This window comes from Hesperophylax consimilis, chromosome 30, assembly GCF_061612785.1.
Source record: "Hesperophylax consimilis isolate HC1 chromosome 30, BYU_Hcon_1.0, whole genome shotgun sequence".
Classification (NCBI taxonomy): Eukaryota; Metazoa; Arthropoda; class Insecta; order Trichoptera; family Limnephilidae; genus Hesperophylax; species Hesperophylax consimilis.
Window position 1 is genome coordinate 4,847,403 of NC_142865.1, and position 21,813 is coordinate 4,869,215.

Consider the following 21,813-nt stretch of genomic DNA (forward strand, 5'->3'; position numbering starts at 1 on the left):
AGACTTGCATTACGATTCGATAGTTATGTACATATAGTTGGGACCTTTACAAAGAGAATGGTATATAATATTCATATAAAAACATGTTAACATACTGTCTTTTCTGCCATTGAAAATGAGGCCGGCGAAAGGGTAGTGTCACATAAATATTATGTGACTAGTGCAGTTCTTGTCTATTTTTTTTTTTTTTTTTTTATTTTTTTTTATTTAGTTACTTTTTAAAATAATTAGGTACATTTTTGTATGGCACATGAAATAAAATATATAAATAAAATTAAAACAGATCATTGAAGTCCTCCTCACTAGGAGATCCTGTGCTGAGGGGGACTATATATGTTAGAATACGTTTTCAGCAACTAAGATGATGTTTTAAATATATTAGTTAGTTCTTCTTCCGATATTTCCATAAGCCAAGATTTGATGTCCTTAATGTAGTTATTTTTCGTTTTCCTTTGTTTGATGTTGAGAGGGAGTTTATTATATAATTTAATTGCTAAAAATTCAGAGTTTCTTTGTCCAAAGGTAGAATTACATTTAGGAATATTTAGCATGTCTGTTTGCTTGGCTCTGGTTTTATGATCGTGAGAGGGGTTTGCCTCTGGTTTATTTTTTAAGTGATGAACTAGAATATTTTTAGCATAGATTTTTTGTAAACTTGGAACATCAAACAGATTAAAAATATCAGTAGTTGGCGTCCTTACGGGGAGCTTTAATATGGTCTTTATGATCCAATTTTGAGTTTTCTTTAGTAGTTTAATATGGGTTGATGATGCTGAGCCCCATCCTATTATTCCATATTCCAGTAGAGAGTGGCATAGCGCATAATATACTCTCTTTAGATCTGTAGTTGACAAGATATTTCGTAATTTTTTGAAGAAATAGATGAGTTTGTTAGCTTTTTTGAGGTTCCTTCGATGTGTGCATCCCAATGAAGTTTGTCGTCAATTACGATCCCAAGATATTTAATTGTTTTAGTTTGGACTATATGCGGGCAAGAACATTGCGGATATTTATTTAGACATTCATGTAATTTGAGTGTATGTTCATTCGTTGGTTGACCTCTGTTGGTTTTAGAGAAAGTTAGATATTTAGTTTTACTCACATTTAATGTAAGGGAGTTTGCTTTTAACCAGTTTTGGAGTACAGTCAGACCTTGCTCCGCTTTTTTATGTGTGCTTGTCCAATTTTGTTCATAGAATATAATGACAGTGTCATCTGCAAAGCTCATTATGTCTCCTTCAATGGGAAGACTCATAAGGTCATTAATATAAATGAGAAATAGTATTGGACCCAATACGCTTCCTTGAGGGACACCGTACTTGATTGATAGTGTTTTGCTACTTTTATTACCAATTTGTACATACTGCTCTCTTCCAGTTAAGTAACTTTTAATTAGATTTAGAGTTGTTTGTGTTATTCCATTTTTTTTTAATTTAAAAAATAGTATTTCATGGTCAATTGTATCAAAAGCTTTTTGAAGGTCAATAAAAACTGCCAAGCATTTTTTACCTTCATCCAGTTTTTTTATAATTGTATTTGTTACTTTAGCTATAGCATCACCAGTACCCAGGTTTTCCCTAAAACCGTATTGTGTCGTTGATAATATTTTATTTTCATCCAAAAATTTAACCATTTGTTTTTTTATTACTTTTTCCAATATTTTCGATAGTGTAGGTAATAGACTAATTGGTCGATAGTTAGATATATCATTTTTGGGACCGCTTTTGTATATTGGAATAATCGTAGCAACTTTGAGACGTGTGGGAAAAATACCTTTTCTTATTGAAAGATTTACAAGGTACGTCAGTGGGTAGATTAGCTCATTTAGTAGATATTTAATTGCTCTGTTTGATATCAGTTCATTTCCCGATGAGGTATTTGTGTTTAGGGAGGCTATGGTATTTCTTATATCTTCACTTGTTATCTTGACTATGTTAAGGGAGTTTTCTTGATTGACATTTTCATTCCATACTGTTTTTTCGGCTATTTGGATATTTTGTCTATGGTGTTTTTTTTGGAGATTGAATCTGAACATGATTCCTTTTCAGTAGAACTATCCTTCCCGCCATTAAACATCAATCGACAGATAGAACTACCTTTCCCGCCTGAAGTGTATTAATAAATATAGTTAAAAAAAACTTTGCTTTTTTTACAGGTTCATTTTTTGTATTTGTATTAAATTTACTGTTGTTTTTTTCACAGACAATATACCTTCTTGGAGGTGTGATAAAGAAGCCAAATTATTCAAAGAGAATTACAAGAAGAGGAAGGACGAGTTGTTAAAGAGGTTGTTCGTGATGTTCAATGAGAAAGTGTTTGATAATCAACTAGATGCCGATCTTCCCATCGTGTGGAACACCAACCTTATTTCTACGGCTGGGTAACATATTTTTACTTAACACTTTGCACGCGGCCGTATCAACTGTTGTTACGGCAAAAAGTCTATACTCACACGCGGCTGTATCAACAGTTGATACGGAAACTTTGACGGCCGATATTCCAGCGCTCTTTCGTCATAAATGTATTTCTTGCTCACTTGGACATTCGTAGAACTATCACGATGCTGACATCTACAAGAATTTCTCAAAAATTAAATTGTATTTCATAAAAAAAGATCGATAATCAAGTGCGCCTCTTCGCGCCTTTTAGTCCTTTAGTTTACATTTTTGTCAACGGATGGCGTTAGTACTAGTATGTCATTCACAACTTTTCATAACTAAAAATGATTGTTTTTTTTATTCTTTTCATAACTAAAAGTGCTCATGGTGTCCCACTTGTGTCTATCAACGCAGTGGCCTAAGTACACACACGCCGAGTGAATGGTGGGACCACATTCAAAAGATACGGTACTTGTACTTACGGTGTTTTTATAAACATCTAAGAGTGTTGACACACGAGAATTTGTTTTCATATTGTGGAGAATAATCTGTTCTTTTTTTTTTTTTTTTTTTAAAAAGAAAGACAAACATTCCCGGGTTACGAATAACCCAACAATGTTTGAAAATCTCCTACTACCACCACAGAAAGCCGAAAATGTTGCTTGTGTTGTGATGGAGGACTTAGCCAGCCGAGGAATCGAACACGCGACGCTCGGGTGAGACCCAAGCGCTATGCCCACTCAACCACTGACCGGTCTGTTCTGTTTATATAGTCCAATAAATCATGCCAGAATGCTATAATTTGACATTTAATTGCGTGTATAGGTATAGATAAAACGGAGCAAATTAACGCGTTCAAAAGGTTAATAAAGAACTTCAGTCCCTTTTTTTATTATCAATAATGAATGACCTTCTAGCTTAAATATCAGTAAGTTTTAATTTTTCGTGTCTCCCAAAATCGTACCAAATCTATAGACGATGACTTGTGATGTCACATGTCACCATTCTCGAAAAGCCGCTGTATTTTGTGTGGTAGTCGAGAGTTTTTATTTAAGTAATATGTTAGCATTTCGTCACTAATGTTATTGTATTGAACCAAAGTGCAAAAATACATCCATGTCCGCACCTGATAAACAATTTACCGGTGTTAATAAATCTGCATTGCTACACAAGAAAAAGACATTGTAGACCATATATTACTCACGTAGACCGGTACCAACCAAACGGTGTGTTTTAATGTGTTGGTGTTTTATTAGTTTTTAAATGGCGATTTGTAAATTCTACGTTTAATAAGTCTTAAAATTTTTACTACACATGAGAGTAGTAGACAGGAACTTAAAGGTGAGGGGGACAAATCATCTTGCGAGGTGCGGGAGGTGACGTGGGCATATCCCTTTCAATGACTGGTCAATGATTGAATCCGTCAGTTTTCAGTCACCTTGCATTCTATCATCATTATTAAGACTTATAAAATTTGCTTGCGAATTACTACTCCTTTTTATATTGCGTGAAACAGCAGTTACAAACGTAATTGCAAATTCCAAATGCCGCAAAAAAGTTCCGCATGTTTCCATGATTGAATATTTTGTTATAGTATTTAGTTAGACACTTTTAGAGTTGATGTATACATCCCTGAATCTCCAGTAGTAGTTGCTACATAAACCGATGTGACAGTATTGATCTTGCGTAGAAAAGTCCCACAACAGGCGCTGCAAACTGTTACCTAACTTTACTTTTCTGTCGAAGGTCTCGTTATTTTAATGTTCGCTCGTCGGCGGTCAATTCACGGATGATGTCACGGTTTTTTCAAGACACGCTGGAAGTCTCCTGCTCCAAAATGATCGTCAGGTGGTTTTGATCCTCGTTCCAGAGGTTGGGGCCAGTCTATCTCTTCTGACGTCAATGGGAATTCCTTATTACTGCAGTGGAACCGATGTCCTATTGAAATAAACAATGGGTGCGGGAATATAGAAAAACCAGCTGACGTGTACCCAGTGTTGCTGGATAGACATATACCATCAAGGACTTTTCTGTAGGCCTTTTTATGATGTACAATTCTGTAGTACATTATTTTGATGTATCTCATAAGGTTTAGCCAGCGTTGGTAATGTAAGCGATTTCAAAACATCAACTTCTTATTATATATATATGAACCTTCCGGAAGAAATTCTCTAAATGATAATGAAAATCCTATCAAAATTAGTCGCGTAGTTTAGAAGAACTAAGCACACAATCAGACAGATGCGAATAGGGACTTTATTTTATACTATTTAGGGATGCTACATTTATACTCAAATGTTTAATTAATATTCGTAAAAAAGATACGTATTTCACATACAAATGAATGTGTTTAAATGAACGCCTAACTACATCATTGTGTGATTTTTTTTTTACTTTGATAATTTTTATTTTTTCTCGAAGAGTATGCAGTTTTTTACCAGATGGTTCATTTTAATACAGGGTTTTCCAATAAGAGGTGTTATTTTGATATTCAATCGTAAAAGATCAATGGTTTCCAAATATCCAAACAAAATGAAAATATCGCCCGAGAAACATAAATGCCGCCGACGGGAATTGAACCCGCACCTTCTGATGTCCAGTCGGGTGCTCTGGACCACTAAGCCACGTCAGCTTATTCCCAACCTGCCAAATAATTCAATATATATAAGCACTTCAATCGACAATTACTGCTTAATTATACATATTATTTACGGCTTATTATATCGAGATAAAAAAAAAAAAAATAATAATAAGTTTTTGCCGCTTCATAAATGAAGGGAATCTCGATCTACTGAAAACCTAATCTTATCATTGTCTGTTGATAATTTCAGGCGCGCCAACAACAAGATAGTCCGCTCCAAGACGGCCGGCCTGACTTCAGTGAGGAGGTCCACGGTGGAGCTGTCCAGCAAGGTGGTGGACTGCGCCCAGCGGCTGCGGGACACTCTGGCGCACGAGCTGTGCCACTCGGCCGCGTGGCTCATCGACGGCCAGCTCAAGGACGGCCATGGGCCCTGCTGGAAGAAGTGGTAAGTGTTCCTTCACCTCCGAGACGGCCGGACTTCAATGAGGTCATCCACGGAGAAGCTGCCTTCTTCTGCTTCAAAACTGTCTGGGGCACATTCTTGCCTTCAATGTGACAATTAATCATATCCTTACCGTCAATTGACAATATCCTCGCCGTCAATATGATAATAGGCCACACTATTGTCTTGATCGTGACAACTTTGTGGGCACATCCTTACCGTCAATATAATATTGTCCACATTCTTGTCTTAAATGTGACAACATTGTGGTCATATCATCAAATCGGCGATGGATGGCTTCATTCAATCGACTACTAAAGAAACTGGAGTGGGCTCAAAGCCGTGGTTCAGTCGACAATGCTCCGAAGCAGTTCGACGAAAAAACGCGGCTTACCGAGCCTACAACACATCTCGAACGCCCGAAAGCAGATTAGCATACAACAAATCGGCAAAGGAATGCAAGAGAATCATTAATAGGTCAAAATTCGAACACGACCTGCAGACCAGCAAAAAGCTGGCTGCCTGCCCGCATGGCAGCAGAGCATTCTGGTCGCTTGCGGGCTCAATAGGTCGAAATTTTTGCAAACCCAGTTTGCCACCTCTTACCAGACCTGACGGCTCACTAGCAAACACCGCCACCGAAAAGGCTAACTTATTAGGGAAAATGTTTGCGGAAAACTCGACCCTCGACGACGGGGGTGCTGTTCCGCCGTCGGTTCCTCACTGCGGCTTCTATATGAAAAAGCTGAGGATCCGGCATCGGGATGTACTCCACGTCATACGGGGGCTCGATGTTAACAAAGCTAGTGGACCTGATGGAATACCTGCCCTGGTATTGCAGAGGTGTGCTGCGGAAATAGTTCCGGTTTTGACAAAGCTCTTCAAAATGTCCCTGAAGTGTGGCACTGTGCCCTCTGGTTGGAAAAAAGCGGTAATTCACCCTATTCCCAAGAAAGGTGACCGCTCCAACCCGGCCAACTACCGCCCCATAGCGATCACATCAGTTCTGTCCAAAGTGATGGAACGTGTGATCAACGACAAACTGCTCACATACCTCGAGAAGAACAAAATTATCAACGACCGTCAATACGGATTCCGGCGGAACCGCTCGTGCGGTGATCTTCTCGCGTATGTGACGCATGTTTGGGGGCGGTGCCTGGAACGTCACGGTGAGACCCAAACGGTCGCACTAGACATATCCAAGGCCTTTGACCGGGTCTGGCACCGAGGACTTGTCAACAAATTGCATTCTTACGGACTTCCCGCATCCCTGTGTACGTGGATTGCTAACTTTTTAAGGGATAGGTCGATTCAGGCGGTTGCTGACGGTTTCACCTCTTCCTCGCACTCCATAAATGCTGGCGTCCCACAGGGATCGGTTCTGTCTCCGACTTTGTTTTTGTTGCACATCAATGACCTTTTGACATGTGCACCGATTCATTGTTACGCGGATGACAGTACAGTTCATGATAGCTTTTTGTTTGATAAGCCCCCAAAGGGCACACAAACTCCAACGGCTCGGAGGGCTTTGAAGCAGAGAATGGACGGTTATCTCGAGAGTATTTCCTCCTGGGGTAAAAATAATCTCGTCGAATTTAATGTTTCAAAGACCCAATCCTGTCTGATTACGTCTAAAAGGGATCCAAATGATAATCTAGTCTCCTTCAACGGAAGCAATCTTCCGAACAGGCCTTCCATTGATATGCTTGGTGTAACTATAAGTGACCAGCTCAGGTACGGGGGCTCCATCGAAGCCAGAGTAAAGTTGGCCTCTCAGAAGCTGGGCGTACTGTACAGGGCCCGCAGATACTTTAATAGTACACAACTGCTCACCCTGTACAAATCGCAAGTGCGCCCTACGGTCGAATTTGGCAGCCATCTCTGGTCTGGAGCCCCTAAATACCTGAAAAAAACCCTTGACTCTGTGCAGAAACGGGCGGTCCGTTTGATAGATTCCCCAATCTTAACAAACGGACTGCAATCTTTAGAGCACAGGCGTCAGGTAGGTATGCTGTCCTTGTTCTATCGGTATTACAATGGAAGATGCTCTGAGGAACTAGCGTCATTGATCCCTTCGGCACCGGTGCGTAGTCGGGATACACGCCAAACGCGCGCCCAACATTTGTACACAGTTGACACTTGTCACATGAGAACGGGTCGCTTCTACGATTCGTTCTTAAGTTCAACAGCTCGGCTGTGGAACGAACTGCCGGCCTCTGTGTTTCCTCCCTCCTACAACATGGGACTCTTCAAGACCCATGTTCACTCCTTCCTCTCCACAAAAAGACCCTCCACACAGCATCCCCAAAGATGACATAGGCCCTGAGGGAAATTATTTTCTTCAGGGCCTCCTGTGTGGAGTAAATATAAAAAAAAAAAAAAAAAAAAAAAAAATATCCTTGCCGTCAATATGACAATTGGACGCATTCTTGTCTTAAATGTGACAACATTGTGTGGTCATATCCTTGCCGTCAATATGACAATTTATTTATTTATTTATTTATTAACGCCAATTATAGCGGCTTTTACAAAAGAAAACAATTGTTTTACTTATTATAAATACAGAATATACATAGATAAAAAAAATATAAATACAAAATACATAAAAGAGAACAAAAGAAATGGTTGTTATAAATACAATGCAACAATGTGTATATATAAATATATAAACAATTAATTTACAATAAATCCCGGATAAACTAATACTTTAAAACTGTATTTGTTTATATTCAATCAGAGAAGCGCTGACATACAGTTTTAATTAAGTGGTGTTTGTATGAGGATAAACTAGCAATGTTTATAGATTCATCCAAAACATATTTATTACCAAGTACATGTAGGCGATTCATTATGGAATTGAGTTCAGCGTTAGATCCTGTATTGTTGCAATGATAGGGTAATTTGAAACGAACTGATCGACTAGGTACACGGAAACATATTAGCGAAAGAAGTTCAGGGGAGTTCAACATGTTGGTAACGATTTTAAATAAAAAAAATAGGTCAAAACAAATTCTTCTTTCTTTTAATGTATCGAGTCCCAATAAATGTAACAGAGAGGGGTAATTAATGTTTTCGATGAGTATTCCCAATTTAAAATTAATATAACGTAAAAATTTATGTTGGACTCGCTCAAGGGAATTCTCATGTACACTGTAGTAAGGACTCCAAATGGTGGTGTTAAATTCTAGTTGGCTTCTAACAAGTGAAGTGTAAAGTAATTTGACTGTTTGTATATTTTTAAAATCCTTTGAAATCCGTAAGACAAATCCTAACATTTGCATTGCTTTACTGGTTATATTATTAATATGTTTAATAAATGTTAATTTAGTGTCAAAGGTTATACCGAGGTCTCTTATTTCATCAACAGATAATAAGGTGTGATTATTGAGAAAGTAGGTGAACAACAATGGATTTTTTTTTCTGTGGAATCTCATAAGTTGACATTTTTTTACATTAAGTGTTGATTTGTTTTTAAGACACCAATCGTTAAAGCTATTAATATTAGATTGAAGTGTTAGACAGTCCTCTATATTGTCAATAATTCTATATATCTTCATATCATCAGCGAACATTAGAATGAGAACACGGGTGAATATGTTTGTTACGTCGTTAATGAATAAATTAAAAAGTATAGGACCAAGATGCGAACCCTGGGGTACGCCACTGGTAGCTTCGAACATGTAGGATAAGTGATCATTAATACAGACAGTTAACTGACGCCTAAGTAAGTAACTCTTAAACCAAGATAAAAGGTTTCCATTAATTCCGAGTTTCAAAAGTTTATTAATGAGGATTTTATGACAGACCTTATCAAACGCCTTACTGAAGTCGGTATATATAGAATCAACTTGTTGTTTGTTGGCAAGTGCATTGGAAATAAAATTTTCATATAATGTTAGGTTAGTCAAGGTTGATCTGCCGGAGATAAAGCCGTGTTGACAAGTTGCGATACAAGAGTTTACAAAGAAGCTGATTTTCTTAAGAATCAATTTCTCAAAAAGTTTAGGTATAGACGATTGAATACAGATAGGCCGATAATTTTCAACAAAGGATTTATCACCACTTTTAAATACAGGAGTTAAGTAGCTAAGTTTCCATATTTTTGGAAAGTGTCCTGTGGAGAGTGACTTATTAAACAGTATATTAAGCGGAACAGATAAACTTTGGACACAATTCTTAAGTAAGATGGAAGGAATCTTATCAGGTCCCGAGCTTGTTTTAGGTTCAAGTGATTTAATACAGACTATAATGTCTTCAATATCAATGTGTATTTGCGATAAGTGTAAATTTAAATCCGTATTGAAGTAAGGAATTAAGTCATCTGGAATATCAGGTTCATACACGTCCTTAAAGTAATCAGCAAACATGTTAACAATTTCATAAATTTTACTGGAGCTATTTTGTCTGTAACGTATATTACCAGAAATACCAGCATCATTGTTTTTCATTGATTTTGTGTATTTCCAAAAGTATTTTACATCATGAAGTATCGTGTTCTCAACAGAATTAATGTAATTTTTATAACATCTTTTTGTCATTTTTTGCAATCTCTTCTAATATTGTTGAATGCCATATAGTTGGGAATTGTTCTGTGTTCTTTATATTTTTTATGTGTTTCTTTTTTAATAACAATTAACTGAATTAATTCTTTGCTGAACCATATCGGATACTTTCGTACTTTATGATGAATTAGAGGAATTGTGTCGGAAATGATACTATTCAGTTGAGAGTAAAATAGTTCTACGCTATAGTTGAGATCACCTTCCTTGAGAACAGACCAATTTACTTTGTTAAGTGCATGATTAATGTCCTGGTAATTAGCATTAATGAAATTACGACTACAATTTTTAATTAGGGGGTCACACTCTATTGTAATAGGTAATAGTATTGTAAGTGGAGGGTGGTGATTATCAATTGGGTCAAAGGATTCGGCTGACTCATAGACTTTTATATCCACATCAGTAGAGAAAATTAAATCAAGTATCCGATTACTACAATTCGGCACTTTGTTACATTGAAATAGACCTAAATAGTTCGACATGTCTAAGATTTTTCTCTCGCACGCCGTTAATGGTAAGTAATCCAAATCATTAAATTTACAATTAGGTAGGTTATAATCACCGCAAATTATAATATTGTGATTAGGGTGGTTAGATTTGAGTAGCTCGACATCTTCACAATGATTTTTATACATTATTATATTAGAATTTGGTGGAATATATACACATCCGATGATAGTTTTTTTGGATTTATCGTTTAACATTACAAAAATTTGCTCAACATCATTGTTTTTGTTTTTTAATAATTTCGATGAAATTTTTTTATTTACTACTATCAGGACGCCTCCTCCTCTTGATTTGGAGCTGGTGTTCCGATTTCGGTCAACTCGGTAGATACTGTGGTTAGGTAGACCGAGCTCCGCTGAGTATATCGATGGTTCCAGCCAGGTCTCAGAGAGTATGATGATGTCCTGTGTGATGGTGGGTGCATTAGTTCTAAAGTAACTGAGTTTAGTCCGAAGTCCCCTGACGTTCTGGTAAAAGATGTAACGTGGCGCGGTTATAAGTTTTTTGGTATATTTTTTATAATTTTGTGTCTATTGTTGATATATTTGATAGTTAAATTATTTTCTCCCTTGATTTTTCGATCCTCCAGCTCCTTCCACAAGTTTTGTACTTCTTGCCGTTGAAGCATAGTTAAGTCGTTCTTGGTCTTGATAATTACATTTCCATACGGTATTCCTTTTTTCTGTAAAACAGTTCTGGCTTGATATTTATCGGACAGTTCGACCTTGATGGGGCGTGTTGTATTAGTGTCCTTCTTACCCAATCGATACACTTTAATTAGCGGGGTATCTACATTATCAACATTGTTAAGAATATTCTTGACATTATTCAGATCTTCGCTCATTATTGCAGTTTGAGAATTGCTTGAGCTTTCAGGAACATTGAACATTATTACATTTTTAGATCGCGATTTTCTCTCGTCCATTTCATTCAAAGTTTCGCAAATTCCTGTTAGTTGTTCCGTTTCGATGTTGGTAGTTGACAAATTTTTGGAATGATTAGGTGAAATGTTCCTGTAGGCATTCAATTCACCTTCAAGAAAACCAACTTTTGTGGAAACCAAACTAATATTGCCTAATAGCACTGAGAGTTGAGGCGTTAATTTACCCATTTGTTCTTTAGTAAATTTATTAGTGGGATCCATGATGGTCGTATTTAAATCACGTATAATATTGTTTGCTAATGTGATGAATGCATATGTATCGCAAGAGTCCATGATAAAGTAGCTGGCGACGCATTCTCGTCGTCAATGTCGCAATTGGCTACATCTTTGCCATCAATAGGTCATATTCTTTTCATCATTGTAAAAATTGCCCGCATCCTTACCGTCAATATGACATTGGTAATATTCTTGCCCTCAATGTGACGGTATAGGTCACATCCCTGTCGTCAATTTGACAATTGGCCACATCCTTCCCTTCCGTCAATACGACATTGGTACCATTCTTGTCGTCAATGTGACGATTGGCCGCATTTTATTAATTCTTCCAAGCATCTGTGAACCAGAGGTTCACAAACTTTTTTGCCCCGTAGACCACTTGCCAAATATTTTTTTTTCCGTAGACCCCCTGCCTGCCGAATATTGAATTTTCCTAAAACTATTAACGTCCCATGTGATAATCATTTCTCTTTTTCGTAAAAAGATTCCCTTCCCTTGCCTGTCCTACAACCGGGTGGCGGTATAGTTGCTCTGTCTTTACATTTCGTTGCTCCAAATGGCTTTAGCCGTGTTTAGTGACTAGATCTGAATAGCCAGGTACTTCCCCACCTTCCTCTTTCCCTTCCCCACTTACCTTCAGCCTCACAACATCCCCCAATTGGGGATGCCATAGTCTCACTGGCTCCAGACGGGAGCAGTTGGGACTCTTGTGAGGTATTCACTATAAAAAAAAACATTGTGCAGACAGGGGCACCCTTGTGATGTATTACACTAAATGAAAATGAAGCAGGATAAGCAACAGGAATTTCTTTCTGTAGCTGGCCCTACAGAACTGCCCCTTAAGTTCTTTGTTAGCGCTAATTCCGATCAGTTCTTCTTGTCACATGATATCCGATTCTTCAACATTCCATTTCCACAGTCAAAATGTCCTCAAACTTAGTTTTGAAGTCTCTGTAAAGTACATCTAAATGTTGAACGTCATTATTACCCTGGACGTTTTTCAAAAACAAGTTGGGGAACTAGGAAAATTCGCGGCTTCCAATGTGCAATGTTTTGGTTCAATATATTAATTCTAACTAACTTCTTAACGAGAAAAGGAACGTAGATTCTATTTATATACCTCAATAAACAACTTTACGATATATAAACATACAAATATCAAATAAGTAATTTCTCAGTCTATTATTAGTATTACGTAAACTGTGTTATTTGTGTTGTGTCATTTACGGAACTCCTAAATATTGATTTGAGGTAAATGGGGGTCTGCTCGTATGTATTTGAAACTCATGGACCCCCAAATTTTTTTCTCGCTGACAGACCCCCCAGGAAGCCGATATCGACCCCTGGGGTCCATATAGACCACTCTGGGAACCTCTTATTTAAACAAACAAAAAATACACATTTCGAATAAAGGATTATTGATTCATAAAATAATTTTGGTACCTACTTTATCGCTTGTCTGATATGATGAGTAGATTCTAATTTTGAAAAGTCCATTGAACTTAAATAATGTTAGGCAGGAATATTTCACATTACTTACCCATGCAACAAAAGCGGAAATTAATATGTTTAGCTAAAATTTTATAATTCTTTTCAGGGTTGCCAAAACGCTGCACGAGTTCCCCGAGTTAGTGGCCATCCCTGTGTGTCACACGCTCAGCATTCACTGCAAGTACACGTACAAGTGTGTAAAGTGCGGCTACAGGTAATGTGTTTTCTTCTTTTGAAGTATAAAATTTAACAGTTTCTGTGTCACATTGACTATTTTCAAAATTGTAAATAACCGTATAGATCCTTCCCTCTTGGCCACAATCAAAATCAACATCATGGTATGGGCACCAAATAAATGGAATATTTCTGAATGTATCCTAAAACTAAGAAAATGCATTTGAAAGGTGATGAAAAACACTTGTACTACAGGGATTCCAATAAGAGGTGTTATTTTGATATTTTTTCCGTAAAAGATCAATGGTTTCGTTGCTTGTGTGGCACGTAGCGCCGTCTTGTTGAAAGTAAACTTTGTCCAGATCAATACCATCCAATTCCGGCCATAAAAAATCATTAATCATCTCTCAATAGCGCAATCCATTCACCGTAACTGTTGCTCCAGCCTCATTTTCGAAAAAGTAAGGACCAATGACTCCGCCGGACCATAAACCGCACCAAACAGTCACACGTTGAGGATAGAGAGGCTTTTCAACAATAACTCTTGGGTTTTCCGAGCCCCAGATGCGACAATTTTGCTTGTTGACGAAGCCACCGAGGTGGAAATGGGCCTCATCACTCAAGATGATTTGCATTTGATTCACTCAAGTGAATTTTAATAATTTCAATGCGTTGTTGAAGCGTGTATCGTTCCATTTTTATTAATGGCGTAGTTTCTACTTGTCAAATGTCAAAAAATGACAGCTTCAAAAATCTACCGAAATAGCGGGCTATTCAAAATAACACCTCTTATTGGAAAACCCTGTATTATTAGAAATAAACAAAATTTTTTTAAAGTTAGGATTTTTAATGCAAACATAAAAAAGTTTTAAAAATGGCTTACCTTATGTTTTTTTTACTCTAAACACTGAACGCAAATTAATGATAATGAAAAAAAAAACACGCATTTTTATACAAATGTTTTATAAACATCGTGGCCACCTCACTTTTTTGACGATTCTTATAAAAATCCATATAAATAAAAATGTTAATGTTCATTTGTTCAAAATCTTAAATTTCCGAAAATTCTTCACTGATTGCTTTGAAATTTTGACAAAACGTTGCATTCCAATACACATGTGTTTTTATATACCTATATCATATAGAAGTCACCTGTGACAGGTAAAAACATGCGTTTTTTTTTTTAAACAGCGCTATCTGTTGGATGTTAAAGCAACACGCGCTTTTGTTTCTCTATCTGCACAGACAGCAACAGCAACGCGTGGCGGGTTACAGCTAGTAATCAATAAAATGTTTCATAAATTTTTTCAAATTTCAGTCTTTGGTTTCATGGAAGCGCACATTTTAATTCTTTTGTAGTTAACTTGTAGACTTAAATATAAAGCATAATGTTTTCTCTTTCTAACACCATTTAATAATAACATAGCATTTATATAGCGCAGTTTAGTGTCATTTCACTTTAAATGCGCTTTACTATAACAAGCTCAAAAACGGTGATTTTATTTCTATTTAGACCATATTTCTTAATATGACGGACAAAAAAATTATTTGAATTTTCTTGCGTTGGTCCAAAGAATTTGCTTTCAAAGGCTGCCAACAAACTCCGTATCATAGATCATTATCCAAAGATTTTTCTTTCAAAGACTGCCAACAAACTCTATCATAGACCATTATTTTTATGTCAGAGAGACGGTCACATAAATTAACTTATCATTTTTTCAATGCAGCATCGATCGCCACTCCAAATCCATCGACACGGAGAGAAAACGCTGCGGCTATTGCTACGGCACGCTCGAGTGCCTGCGCAACAAGAAGAACAAGGACGGCCTCATCATGTCCACACCCGTGAAACGCACGCAGCGCCAAGTTTCCGGATTTGCGCTGTTCGTCAAGGAAAACTACGGCAATGTCCGGGGAGCCTACACTCCGCATAAGCAGGCCATGCAGTTCCTCGGGAAGCAGTACGCCAACTTGAAGGGGACACCCAAAGAAACGTGAACATCACGCATAATGGAAACAAGGGAGATTAGACTTGAAGCATCTCTAAATAGTTTAAAATAATGTCGCTATCCGCGTCTGTCTGTTTGTTGCTCAATTATTCTAAGTTACGCAACGGATATTGATTGGGTTTTCACTATCATTTAGAGAATTTCTTCCGGAAGGTTTATACAGGGTGTCCGGAAACTCGTAGTACAAGCGGGAAACTGGTGAATCTACATCACATTTGGAGTCGATTTTGTAGTATATTTTTTTTTTATTTGAGCTTTCGTTATCGAGTAAATCGAGTTTGAAGTTGATTTTTTTTTTTTTTTTTTTTTTTTTTTTAATCAAATTCTTATAAATTATTACTGAAGATCAAAGTACCCAACTAATTAAAACTATTTGAAAGTAAAACAAATGAAGAAACTCGGATTTGAATCATTATTTTGAAATCACCCTTCATTTAACCCGGTGTAATCATAAAATATTTCTGCTCTGCAGGGTTAAAACATCTGTTATTCAACCCTAAACACCAGAAAAAACTTTAACCCTAAAATAGCCGAAAAATATTTTTTTTTGGTTTTTTTTTTTTTTGAAAATGCTCAAATCAAAAAACTTTATGTTTTTTTGGGTTCCCCATGTGGTGTAGATTCTCCAGTTTCCCGCTTGTACTACGAGTTTCCGGACACCGTGTATAATACATGCAATTACATTTGTAGAAAGTAGAGAAAAGTTGATGTTTTGTAATCAAATCGTAAATAATATATTTTCGATGTATCTCATAAGGCTCGTTTCTGCGACTTTTTGAATTCAACGGCTCTCTCCACAATTCATTCCTTCCTCTCCTTTAAAATGCCCTTCACACAGCATCCCCAAAGATGAGAGCTCCTGAGGGAAATTATTATACTCGGACCTTCCAGATGGAGTTAGTGTAAAAAAATATTAAAAAGATTAGACTGATTATCAGAATTATCACAACCAATTCAAAATAAAACAATAATTTATAATTGAATATTTTATCTGAAGGCTAAATGTAACATACATTATAATCTACTCGTTAATAGATAGCGTTAATTTAATTATTCAATGAAAATACAATTTTTACAAGTGCTTTTAAATATATATATATTTTTTTAAAGGGCGGAGACGGTTTACACGTAGTTCCCGTGAGCACTTAGGCCATAGGCCCATTGTACTATCTCCCATTTTACCTCAATCCTTTAACAACAACCCAGTCCCTTTAATAAAGTTCACCAGGGTTGTTATTGGGTATGTGGCTATATCTTCTGGTTCTACTGTATGTCTCCCCAGGTATCTGAGCCTAGTTCCCACCAGGGCAGGACATTGGCACCACCAGGTGAATTGGAGTCTCTTCATCCTCTTCACATATCCTGCATCTATTGGTGTTTTCCACTCCCAATATCTGCATGTGTCTCCTGAGATGGCAGTGTCCCGTTAGTAGTCCTACCAGTTCCCTCAGTGAGTTTCTGTCCATATCGAGTAGTTTCTTGGTTCGTCTAGGGTCTGGTCCTTTGGATTGTCTCATTCCAGGTGCCCTCTCCCATTCTTTGCGGTGCTGGGATTTGACCCACCTATCAATATGTAATTTAGTGTGGCAAGCTGCTACTCCTACGGCCAGCTCAGATCCTACAAGTGGTGCATACGCCCCTTTCCTTGCTAGTTCGTCAGCCCGCTCGTTGCCCTCAATACCTTTATGTCCTGGTACCCAGATTAGGGTTATTTTATTGATGGTAGCGAGTTCTGTAAGAACAGTCCTGCATTCCATAACCAATCTGGAGTCTCATCGGTTACTTCCCAGTGCCATTAGGACTGGCTGGCTATCAGAACATGCTTTTGTTTTTATTCCTGTACGCAATACGTATATTCTCCTGTGCGCAGGCCAAGATGGCTTTCATCTCAGCTTGAAACATAGTACAGTGTATTCCTAGAGGTATACTGAGTTCCCTCTTGGATCCCTGCAGACTCCGACCCCTGTTCCCTCCTCCATCTTGGACCCATCTGTGAACCAGATTAGTTCCTGTTTGGAGGTAGGACCTGGAACCGTGTCCCATTCCAACTTTGTGGGGTAGGTTAACCCAAACTGCCGTCTGAAGAAGTATTCGGATTGTTAATACATATATACTTTAAATATTAAAACAAAAACTTTCATCACTTTTAATAGGTGTGTTGAATTATCATTTTGACCGTTATCCGATCACCATTGTATTTGTACGTCTCTCTTGAAAGAATTGAGTTTTTATACAAACAAAACTATTTACTCATATTGTGTATGTACGGACGCAAACTTATAATTTGTCTGAATATTTTAAAAGCATAACTTGCAAAAAGTTTACTTTCATAAAAAAATTAAACTTACGCCGTCTATAAAGGCGTAGATTATAACTAACATTACATTTGACCCTTAATTCTATTTTTTTTTTTTGTAACTATACCCTGTGTTCATTTACTAGATTGTAATTCAAACAAACTTTTTCTTGCCCCAATTGACTTTTACTTGGGATTGTAACAATTATAATTTTTTTTTTTTTTTAATATTACAATATTTTTTGTGATGTTAATTTAATTTGAATATATATAATTATTTTTTAAACTAGTTTATTTTTATATTTGTACAGAAACATTGTGTTCATAATTGTAGATAATTAATGCACGTACATATTGTATCTGTAATGTAACCTAAGGTTTGTACAGGGTTTTCCAATAAGAGGTGTTATTTTGATATTCAATCGTAAAAGATCAATGGTTTCGTTGCTTGTGTGGCACGTAGCGCCGTCTTGTTGAAAGTAAATGTTGTCCAGATCAATAACATCCAATTCTCTCGATAGCGCAATCCATTCACCGTAACTGTTGCTCCAGCCACATTTTCGAAAAAGTAAGGACAAATGACTCCGCCGGACCATAAACCTCACGTTGAGGATAGAGAGGCTTTTCAACAATAACTCTTGGGTTTTCCGAGCTCCAGATGCGACAATTTTGCTTGTTGACGAAGTCACCGAGGTGGAAATGGGCCTCATCACTCAAGATGATTTGCATTTGATTCACTCAAGTGAATTTTAATAATCTCAATGCGTTGTTGAAGCGTGTATCGTTCCATTTTTATTAATGGCGTAGTTTCTACTTGTCAAATGTTAAAAAATGACAGCTTCAAAAGTAACATCTACCGAAATAGCGGGCTATTCAAAATAACACCTCTTATTGGAAAACCCTGTATTATTTTTTTATACATTTACCATATTATTTAATTAATATCATTCCTCTAAATATTAATATGGAAGCATATGAAACTGCTTACCGCGGTTTAAAGCCAATGAATCCTCCTACATTTCACCGTTTATCCCATATTTTTAGGTTGTATAAATTTGGCACATTATGGCAAGCGATCGCTCGAACCTTTTTGCAAACTTGGCATAATATGCCAAAAGTCGCTCCGAGTGGGTATAAAGTACTCTCTCTCAGTAATTCGCCACTCACGACTACTATAATCTGCCGTTATTTTTAATAGTTAAGCACGAAATCAAGCTTTATAATTCACCAGTATTTGTACGTCTAATTCGATAGTCTGTCGCGTGCCTAGACCCAAGCACCGAGCTTTGTAAATCAACCGGTTGAGTTATCTTACTCTCAAACACTCAGTTACTATACTGCTGTCTAGAGTTGACCATTCTACCAGTCAAGAGTTCTTTATTGTTATTTTTTTTAACGATAAACTAATGTTTATAAGACGAGAGAATTTTTTATGCATAGCACAAAGATAACAAATTATTATAAGCAATAATTAGTCACCTGAAATATCTCCCGAGTAAAAATATGCCATAAGCCAATATAGCTCAGTGATCCAGAGCACCAGACCGTACATCAGAAGGCTGCGAGTTTAATTCCCGTCTGCGGCATTTATTTTTATATATTTTCAATTTGTATGGATATTACAAGCGACTAATTATTGCTTATAATAATTTGTTATTCATTATTGTTGTTTTAGGACATACCCGTGTTATTCTGTTTGTTTCGTTTTGTGTTTGAATGAATTAAAATGGAGTCTCCTCGCAAGTGAAAACTTGACTTTACGTTTGTTTTTACAAAATACCTGTTTTAATTTTTAGCGTTAACGTTTTGTATGTGCGCACTAAAATTAGACGCTTTCGCTAATTGGACAATTTCCCAGTTTTTTGTGTGGCGAATTAGAGAGAGAGTATTGTACATTTAAAATACAATTGAAAATCAAAACATTTTCTTAAGCTGTCTGTTTGGTGACCAGATATGAATAACCAGATACTTTCCAACCTTCTCCTTCATCCTCACAACTAACCCTGAGTAAGGATGTCATATTCCACTGGATCCAGACACCTGAGAGCAGTTGGGACTCTTGATAAGTAAAATACGACTTTGGTGATTGTAGAAAAATTGAAATGGCGTTTGAATTTCAATGTGTAATAAAATGGAGATGATTAGAAAATGTATATTTTCAAGTACTGTATTAGATTTTTAAACATTTGATATGTTTAGACATTTTTATCGACTGAATTATTTTGTAATTATTATTGTGATGTAAATAAAACAAAATATGTTTTTTGTAAATTGTTTTATTTTATTTTTTCAATTTAACCTACTTTGATGAATGAATGTCGTGAAAACATGGCTTGATCAAGTGGTAGATACTCCCAGTATCGCCCTGCTGAAAGTACACCATTACGAATCGAAATGGTCTAGCCATGTTTGGTGACCAGATCTGAATATCCAGGTACTTCCCAAGTTTCCTCCTTCCGTCTGCTTCTCTCAACATACCCCAATTGAACATGCCATAGTCCCACTAGCTCCACTTGCGCAACTTCTGCAGTGTAAAATAAAAATTCAATAGATTATTCTGGCCCAATTTTTCCAAATGTTATCTATTTTCTTCTACATAAATAAAAATGTTAAGGCGATGACATACGTAGTAATGCAAAATCATGTGTTTTTGGTTTGAAAATTTGGTCGCCTAGAAATGTTTCAGATGCTTTAATTAAATACTGCGAGTAGAATACATCTTAGCCTTTGAAATAATCGAGTATTTTTTATATAAGTCTTTTTATAAGCCCAGAAAAAAATAATGTATAAGGCCTATGAAAACTGCTTTAAAGTTCAAAATCTCCTACTTACGAACCCATTTTCGGTTATGATTTTATTGTATAATGTGGCAAATTAAGTTATTTATAAAATTATCGGAAAAAAATTTAATATTTATGCCTGAACATCCACAAAATAAAATAAAAGGCACTTTTTGGCCATGTTTTTTTCTTGCATAAATCAAAACAGGCGGATGGTGTTAAGCGGGAATTTAAACCTTATCGCCATCTACGTAAGGGCTGTTATTGATAGCGGCTCGATTTAAAATATTATACGACGTAGTGCATCGCCTTAATGTTCTTTTGTTCAAAATCTTTAATCTCTGAAAGTTCTTCAAAGATTGCTTTGAAATTTTTACACAACTTTGCGTTCGAATACGCGTGTGTTTTTATATACCTATATTATATAGATGTCACCTGCGACAGATAAAAACATGCCTTTTTTTAAAAAACAGCATCATCTGTTGGACATAAAAGCAACACACGCTATTGTTTCACTATCTGCACGACAGACTGTGCCACAGCAACACGTATCGGGGTCTAGCTAGTTAATTGTAGAATTATGTAATCTTAGATTCAATCGAAGATTTGTGATACCTCTATTTTCACCCTAGTAGTGCAATCTATTGGGCCGGTTAGTATCCAAATTCAAAGAAATTTCAGTGAGGATTGAGTCTTCCTCCCCAGGGACTGGCTTTAAACTTCTGTGAACTTTTAATTTTTTTTTTTTTTTTTGGTTGACTGAAGATTGAACCTTCTTCCCCAAGGACTGGAATCAACCGCGCCAAATCCCGAATCGGAAGGACCGACATTTATTTCGTATATTAACTGCTATAATGTCATCCAATTTCAGAGAAACGCATTTATCTGCGTAATTGCCACCAAAAGATGAAATAATGCATTGTCATCGACCACAAGTCAATTTCCTGAGTTTCAGCTCGATCGGATGTCAGGAAGTGGGTTAATTTCCACTTCCAAGATTTGCATTCACAAGGACTCTGAAGAATCGACTAAATTAATACTATTTCATCTAGCTCCTTGGAGCTTTGAAATATCCACATATGTAACATTAATTAGGGAAGATACTCCATATTTTTCAATTGTTCAGTAAGAAAAGAGATGGTATCATCTTCTGGCTGCAACCCAGAACTCTGCGGAACTGCACTTGCACCAGTCACGTAGGTTTCAAAGCCGTGAAGGACAGCATCTCCCTTTACTAAGTCCAAAGATTATTAACACATTTTTTGCGCTGACGCTACGATGTCTTCGGGCGAAAATAAACATCCCGCGCGAATTTCTTTAATTTGTTGTAAATCGCTATAAATTTCTACGTAGTAAGTAACTCAGCATACCCAAGCTATAAAAGTACTAAACGAAAATCGAATATTATTTGAAATTCAACTCAATTAACCTTGT

General features: G+C 36.7%; 1 protein-coding gene across 2 annotated transcripts in view; it reads left to right on the forward strand.

Annotated features, from left to right (window-relative positions):
• The window catches only part of LOC149409549 (uncharacterized), a 49,328-nt gene extending 32,348 nt beyond the window's left edge, over positions 1–16,980 (forward strand). For both annotated transcript variants that reach the window (XM_089649689.1, XM_089649690.1), the window contains exons 5-8: positions 2,203–2,380; positions 5,210–5,407; positions 13,227–13,334; positions 15,022–16,980. In XM_089649689.1, the coding sequence (XP_089505815.1) occupies positions 2,203–2,380; positions 5,210–5,407; positions 13,227–13,334; positions 15,022–15,292 (755 nt within the window). In that variant the 3' untranslated portion in view covers positions 15,293–16,980. The remainder of the gene's footprint in view (positions 1–2,202; positions 2,381–5,209; positions 5,408–13,226; positions 13,335–15,021) is intronic.
• The last annotated feature ends 4,833 nt before the right edge of the window (positions 16,981–21,813 follow it).